Source organism: Bos taurus, chromosome 23 (assembly GCF_002263795.3).
Source record: "Bos taurus isolate L1 Dominette 01449 registration number 42190680 breed Hereford chromosome 23, ARS-UCD2.0, whole genome shotgun sequence".
Classification (NCBI taxonomy): Eukaryota; Metazoa; Chordata; class Mammalia; order Artiodactyla; family Bovidae; genus Bos; species Bos taurus.
Window position 1 is genome coordinate 11,215,061 of NC_037350.1, and position 8,040 is coordinate 11,223,100.

General features: G+C 44.6%; 1 protein-coding gene across 2 annotated transcripts in view; it reads left to right on the plus strand.

Annotated features, from left to right (window-relative positions):
• Positions 1-7,966, plus strand: part of TBC1D22B (TBC1 domain family member 22B) — a 74,402-nt gene extending 66,436 nt beyond the window's left edge. The window contains exon 14 of one of the 2 annotated variants that reach the window (XM_024983725.2): positions 5,961-7,966. In XM_024983725.2, coding sequence (XP_024839493.1) covers positions 5,961-6,089 — 129 coding nt within the window. In that variant the 3' untranslated portion in view covers positions 6,090-7,966. The remainder of the gene's footprint in view (positions 1-5,960) is intronic. The other variant, NM_001099148.1, reaches the window with a different exon arrangement.
• Positions 7,967-8,040: the final 74 nt, after the last annotated feature.

Consider the following 8,040-nt stretch of genomic DNA (forward strand, 5'->3'; position numbering starts at 1 on the left):
CCCATGAGATGGCCAGAGTTTCAGCTTTAGCATCATTCCTTCCAAAGAACACCCAGGACTGATCTCCTTTAAAATGGACTGGTTGGATCTCCTTGCCGTCCAAGGGACTCTCGTCTTCTCCAACACCACACTTCAAAAGCATCAATTCTTCGGCACTCAGCTTTCTTCACAGTCCAACTCTCACATCCATACATGACTACTGGAAAAACCATAGCCTTGACTAGACGGACCTTTGTTGGCAAAGTAATGTCTCTGCTTTTGAATATGCTATCTAGGTTGGTCATAACTTTTCTTCCAGGGAGTAAGCGTCTTTTAATTTCATGGCTGCAGTCACCATCTGCAGTGATTTTGGAGCCCCAAAAAATAAAGTCTGACACTGTTTCCACTGTTTCCCCATCTATTTGCCATGAAGTGATGGGACCAGATGCCATGATCTTTGTTTTCTGAATGTTGAGCTTTAAGCCAACTTTTTCACTCTCCTCTTTCACTTTCATCAAGAGGCTTTTTAGTTCCTCTTCACTTTCTGCCATAAGGGTGGTGTCATCTGCATATCTGAGGTTATTGATATTTCTCCTGGCAATCTTGATTCCAGCTTGTGCTTCTTCCAGCCCAGCATTTCTCATGATGTACTCTGCATAGAAGTTAAATAAGCAGGGTGACAATATACAGCCTTGACGTACTCCTTTTCCTATTTGGAACCAGTCTGTTGTTCCATGTCCAGTTCTAACCATTGCTTCCTGATCTGCATATCCCAGGTTCAAATCCTAGCCCAGCACTACTCTGTGATCCTATGCAAGTTTCTTAACTCCTCACCCTCACTTTTTTCCGTATGTGAAGTGGGCATAAGATGTGCCTCGTAGAGTTGATATGGGGCTTAAATGTGCTAGAGTACAAGTGGAGACCCCCATTTGGTGAGTAGCAAGTGCTCAATAAATGGTAATTACCACCACAATGGTGATTATCCTTGATGGTCCCCCTCTTGTTCTTCAGTTCTTCCATCTGTTGAACATTCTCTAATGAGTTTCCCCTGCACGTTTTCTTACCAAGGACTTTGCTTATTACCTGCTACCCCTTCTCCTTCAGCCCCCTTGTCTGATTGTTGTCTTCCCCTGACCCCCTCACACATGACTCATTCTTCCTCTTCTTTTTCCTTTGGAATCTGGATTCTCAACATTTTCCAGCCATTTCGAGCTTGTCTTCTCTGAGAGCCATTGCCTCTTCTTGTTCACTTGGAATCACTCTCAGCTACTTGCCCCATAAGCTGTCTTCTCACACCTGCAGTGTTTCACCTGACTGTGTATTAATGCTTAGTACTCCCATGAGCTGGCTTTGTAACACATATTCAGTTGTTCCCCACCTCACCAGTGTATCTTCTCTATCCCCTTGATTAACGTACCTGATTTGTAATTGACAGCATCTTTTCCCACCCGTGATAATTCAGTTTCTACTTTATCCCTGATTTGCCAATGCATGGACAGGCTTCCCATTTTTACAGCGCTGTGTGTGGGTGGTGCAGTTCCTGGGTACGGCCACCAGGTGGCAGAATAATTCCTCCCACCTAAGCCTCAACTGTTGGTGGGAGAGGTAGTAGGAAGCTGACATGTTCAAGGGTAGAATTATTTCAGGACTTCTGGAAGGTTTCTAGCAAGACTAGAAAAACTGGAAATTACAGGTAGATTCTCTCCTAGAAAAAAATATTCTCTTCTAGACACATCAACTGTTGGTTGTTTTTGCTTATAAGTTTTTCAAGTGTATGTAACCATTATAGAATCTGCCTGCAGTGCAGGAGACCCAGGTTTGATCCTGGGGTCAGGAAGATCCCCTGGAGAAGGGCATGGATACCCACTCCATTGTTCTCGCTTGGAGAATTCCATGGACAAAGGAGCCTGGTGGGGTCCTCCTGGTGGAATCCACAGGGTCACAAAGAGTCAGACATGACTGAGCGACTAACAGAAACCATTATAGAAAAATTAGAAAATACCAATAAGAAAAAAGAAGGTACTTGAAATCTTACCATACAAAGGTGATATATCTCCTTCCAGACATTTTGCCATGCACATTTATGTGAATAAATACATATTGTCTGTACATAACCCTTAATGGAAATATTCTGTATATCGGGTTGGCCATACAGTTTGTTTGGATTTTCCTCTTTTTTTTTTAAGATTTTTATTTATTTACTTATTTGACACGTACACACCACTGTATTTCATTTATTTATTTTTGGCTATGCTGGGTGTTCGTTGCCACACTCGCAGCTCTAGTTGTCGAGAGCGGGGGCATCTCTCTAGTTGCTGTGCGTAGGCTTCTAATTGTGGTGTCTTCTCTTGCTGCAGAGCACAGGCTCTAGGTGCAGGGCTTCAGCAGTTGCAGCTCAAGGGCCCGTCACGTGTGGCTCTTGGGTCCTAGAGCGTGCAGCCTTCAGTACTTGGCGGCGTTCAGGTTTAGTTGGCTCCACAGCATGTGGAATCTCTTTCTGGAACGGGGATCAAACCCATGTCCCCGGCACTGGCAGGCGGATTCCCATCATCCACTGCGCCACCAGGGAAGTCCTGTTCAGGTTTTTCTATATGACGTTGTGAAGTATGTTGTTTCTGTAACCTCTTTTTATCATTGGTACGAAATATAGTAGATGTTCCATAATGTCAGAATGCATAGATGTGTATAATTTTTCCCATTTTTGTATTTTTCACACATTACATGAGTACATGCTCATATAAAAACTGTGAAAGCATTAATAACTTGAGTGCAGGGTATTCCATTTTACAGATTTATCTTTGTTTTTTGCTTTTTTTTTTGGTCACACTGTGCAGCTTGCTCTATCTGATCAATTCTCTGATCAGGGATCAAACTGTGCACTCAACAGCTAAAGCATAAAGTCCTCACCACTGGACTGCCAGGGAATTCCCTTGACTTGTGGCTTTCAGTTTGATTCTCGGGTTTGGAAATCCAGGGACAGTGTTTACAATTAGCCAAGATTGTTGAATGAGAGTATTAAGCCCTGGTAGAGATCCAGGGACAGGAGATTTTTTTCCTGGATGAGTCTTAGGTACCTTTAAAGTGTTCATGCCCTTTGACACAGTAATTTTATTCCTAGGAATTTAGCCCAAGGAAATAATCTAAAATACGGCTTTATGCACAAGGCTGTTCATTATAATTTCATTATAGTGAAAAACCAGAAATAATTAAATGCTCAAAACAGGAAGATACTGAGTAAATTAGGATACTTCTGCATCATAGAAAATTCTTTGACCGTTGAAAATGTCTAAAAAGAGTTTTTAATATTAGAGGAAATGCTTATATTAAGTGCTAAACAGATTCAAAAGTATTTAGAGAAAATGTTTCATCTATGTAAAAATGTACAGAAAAAGGACTGGAAGGAAATATGCCAAAATGTTTAAAAGTAGCTTCCTCTTGATTATGAAGTTAAGGGTGGTTTATTTTGTGCTCTCTTACTTTCAACAGAGTAAACAAATGTCCAGGAAAATGTGTATTACTAGGGGGAAAACGTTCTGTAACATAAGTAGTACACAAAGACTTTATTGTAATAATTGAAAATGAGGAGAAATATTATGAGAGAAAGCAAAAGTTCTCGAATCCTCAAAGGTAACCAGTGTTAGCAGTTTCACCACCTAGCCTTTTAAAAATTTTACATACATACATGCATATACAAATATATAGTTGTGTTTTCTCTTTTACCTAAGTGGGATCATAACTTTTTCTGTAACTTGCTTGTTTTCGCCCCTAAAAACGTCTTTGATATCTTTTTACCTTGACACATGTAGTCCTGCTTCTTTTTATAGGTGCTGGTTGTATTTCATAAGTTGGACAGTCGTTTTCTCTAAGTTCCCGGTATTGACAGGCACCTCCTCCATGTCCTTTTCCCATTTTTGAAGCAATGGTGCGGTGCTGACCCTTGTGCAGGAGTGCAAATGTTTCCCAAGAAGTACTAAGAAGTTAAGTTGGATCAGTGACCATGTGTACTTTTTTCCCCTTTGTTTTTTTGTTCTGTTTTGTGGGAGAGGGGTATTGTTTGGTTGGGGTTTTTGGGGTTTTTTTTTTTGGCCACACTGTGCAGCTTACAGGATCTTAGTTCCCCAACCAGGGCTGGAACCCAGGCCCTGGAAGTGTAAGCACTGAGTCTAATCACTGAGCTGCCAGGGAAGTCCCTGCATCTCTGGTTTTTGACAGATGTGGCCTGAGTTTGTTAAGATGATATAAACTTGTCTCCTGAAACCAAGGCCAGAGAATAACAGTGGCTTAAAACAAAGTAGTTGTTTGCTTCTCTTCCATGAAGAGGCTGAGTGTAAGAGTCCAGGGCTAACGTGGCCCCAGGGTGGCAAGGACTCAGATTTCTTCTCTCTCGTTCTGCCGTCTTCAACACACAGCTTTATTCTTAGGGTCTAAGATGACTGCTTCAAACTCCTCCATTCATCACCATTTTCTAGGAAGGGGAGGAGTAGTTTAGGGCAGAACCCAGGAGTCACACTGCCCCCCCAGATTGGCCAGAACTTATCATACTGGCCATACACAGCAGTGATGTTCCCGTGTATCTCTGTGCCCAGCTCAACTTCTGTTACTAAAGGAAGAAATGTTGTAAAAGATACGCAAGACCTCTTCACTAAGAACTATGAGACATTGCTAGCGGGCACGCATCGGCCAGCGGCAGGGTTACAGCGTGTTGATGGGCCTCTGGCATCTTGTACATTACCTGTTTGCACCCGCTTTTTTTTTTCCATTTAGTGGTTTTCCTTTTCTTCTTACTGATTTGTAGGTACTTCCTTTTTATTGTAGATGTTAACCTTTTGTCTTTTAAAAGTGTTATCAGTATTTTCCTGTAGTCAGTTTTCTTGTATTTTAACCTTGTTTTTGTGCCTTGATATAATGAGGTTTCAAAACTGTATCAAATCTGTCAGTCTCTTTCTGGGTTTTGTCTTGCCGCTGTTTCTTTTATAATCAGAAAAATAAGATCCAGTTCAGAAAGAGAGTTGGAGAAAGAACACAAAGTGGCAGCAAAGGCAAGGGTAACTAAATTATAGAGATAACCTAAGATTTCACATTCACTCTTTATTCTAATATCCTCTGTAATAGGCCATCTCCGTGGAGCTGATTGAGGGAGCTGGGCTTTGAAAACTCAATAGGATTTAGATAGGTAGAGGAGCAAAAGAGGAGGTGTTCCAAGCAAGAGGAACAACCTAAATTAAACCCTGGAGGCACAGGTAAATGTGGCTCAAGTGGACCCGGCTGGATGAGGCTTAGACCTTGGGAGTAGTGGGAAATAAGCTGGACAGGTAGGTTGAGGACAGTCTTTAGGGAACAGAGCAGAGGATAAATACAGTGATTAACAAGCAAACATTGGGATTAGGAGAAAGACTGTCCAATGCAAAAAGGTTCGTAGCAGTCTTCCCCATGAAGGTTTTTTTTTTTTTTCCTTAAAGGAAATAAATGAAGTATCTAATAAAAGGGAACTGTTTTAGTAAATTAGAGTATAGCCACAGGATGGAGTACTAACATTGAGAATAATCATTTTTTGAAGGCTGTGCAGAAAAACACAAAAATTACAGTAAAAAAGGATGATTAAAAAGCATGTAAAATCATAATTATGATTATAGCTATTTAAGAAATGTGCATGTGAAAAAAAGACAGGAATACTTTGAAATTAAGAGAGGTATATTTGGATGAGTGATTATTTTTCTCCTTTAAAGATGCTCATTTATTGTTGTCATTCTCTATTTATAATATTTCTAAAGAGGCAGGTGTTAGTGGATCAGAGACTCAGCAGAGGCTTTTCAAGGCTTCCTGAAGGAGAACTAGGGCCAAGGGCCGTGTGCCGCATGGGAGGAGGGAGGCCAGACCCTGGGGATGTGTGACCCAGGAGGGGCTCCATTCCACGGCCTTCGGGTCCCTTGGTCAGTAGTCCCGAGGTGATCAAATGATAAAAGTCCTTTCTTGCATTCCAGGGTCTCCTCATGCTGCTGCAAAACCTACCTACGATACACTGGGGCAACGAAGAGATTGGGCTGCTCCTCGCCGAGGCCTATAGACTCAAGTACATGTTCGCCGACGCCCCCAATCACTACCGCCGATAGGTGCTGTCTCTCCAGGGGGACCCAGACCGCCCCCCATCTCTGATGGCAATCTGATCACTGTGGCCACTGTGCGAGCCGTGGACTCCGGCCAGGAACCACTCCTGCTGTAAAAAGCTCACATCCGCCGCCCAGGTCTTAACTTTCTGGCGTGCCTGTCCACCACTCCATGTCTCTGGACGGGTCTCCTGGACCGCTATCAGTATTCCATGAAACGTGGATGGGCTCAGCTCTGGGAGAGGACAGAAAAGGAGGTACAGGGTTGTCTGCCCCTTTAAGAGAAACCGGAGGGAAGAAGGGGAAGGCTCAGTGTCTCAACTCACATTGCCCTACATGGACTGGCTGTCTCTTGCCTCCCAGCCCCAACTGACACCGTTGCTTTTTTTGTGACAGTTTGATTTGATCATAGGTCAAAAATGCCTTATGTTTTCAAAAGACTCCTGTCCCCTCCCCTCTACCCCCAACTCCTAGCCCTTCCCCTTCTGCCCAAGTCTGAGCCAGTGAGGGGCAACTTCCTAGGAGCTTTATTCTCAGAGGAGGCACTGATGCTTATAACTCTGGGGAGAGACCTACACCCAAGGGCTAGGAATTTTATTTTTCCTTTTCTCACACAGATGTCTGTACGTGTGCCTGCGTCTGTGTGTGTATGTAGGTGTACACACCCATCAGCATTTAGTTACACGTCCGAATGTCCAAATGTGTCTGGACCAGCCCTGTCAAACAGCCAGCTGGGAAGGGCCCCAGTGACCAAGTATACACGCATCCCTTGAGAAGGATCAGGTCAGGGGAGGGAAAAGGGGCTTATCACCTCTCCGAACCCCCCAACTTTTTTCGTGATGACCCACTCCAAGATATTATTATGTGTAAATTGTGTTATTATGTATATGGGTAAAGATGTATAAATATGTCTTCTTTGTAGCAGATATGATTTTTATATTTATAACGTGCATCAACATGTGAAAGCAATCTAGGTCACTAGCACAGATGAAGTTGCCAGGCAGGTGGCGCCTCCAGGTTGGTTCCTAGGCGCGCCTCCTGTGAGGGAAGTGAACGGGCGTCGGCCAGAGTGAGCACAGCCGACAGCTGGAGCTGCTCTGATGAGCATCAGTGTCTCCGAGTTTTTCCTCCCCGCCTCACGCCCCCCAGGCCCAGGCCCCCGTGGCGCATTTGCCCTGTTCCTTCCCCGTCTTCAGCAGTCAGAGCTCCCCTTCCTTCACCGCAGCTGCTCCCCCCGCCCCCAGGGACAGGGCTGCAGAGGCAGAAGCCCCTCTGCAGGTTTCTGGCCCCCTGCCTTTCCCCTGGGATTGGGGGAGGGCTTTGGTTTTCACGTTTTTTACAAGGCAGCATGGTATTCAAGATAAGCTGTGACTGACTGTCAGTGCCAAGGGAGAGGGGTTTCCTGTGTGTTCCTGGGCCCTGGGGCTCTTCCCAGAGAGAGGCATTTGTTGTCCCCTCCACTGTCACCATCACACCCCACGCAGCTCACCAGACGGTTGACCTGTGTTGGATGCCGGGTGTTCAGCAGTGAAGAGGTGGAGGGGGAGGCGGCAGGCAGCCGGCACCCTCTGGGGAAGCCGGGTGCTGTCCCCTGTCGGGGAGGCCCTGAGTCTCCCAGTGGCGCCCACGGCGCCGGCATCTTACATTTCTCACCGGGAGCCGTTTCTCAGGCATTCTTTCCAGCCCTCTCCTGCTCCCCGTCCGTGTGCCTCAATAGCCTCCTTCACAGAGTGAGAGGGCTGTGGTCCTCCCTCGACCGGACTAATTAAAGAAAGACACTTGTGTTCCCAAGTGGTGGTTTTATTTTTTTAGTTTTTATGTTTGTATGGGAAATTGTGGATAAAGTGAAAGAACTGTAAATAAATAGTGTATTTCCTCCTCCACTGCTGATTTTTCTGCCATGGATTTGCGTAACCCCGAACCTAAAGTCTCCTTTTCTCGGGCTCTTCGTGCTGAT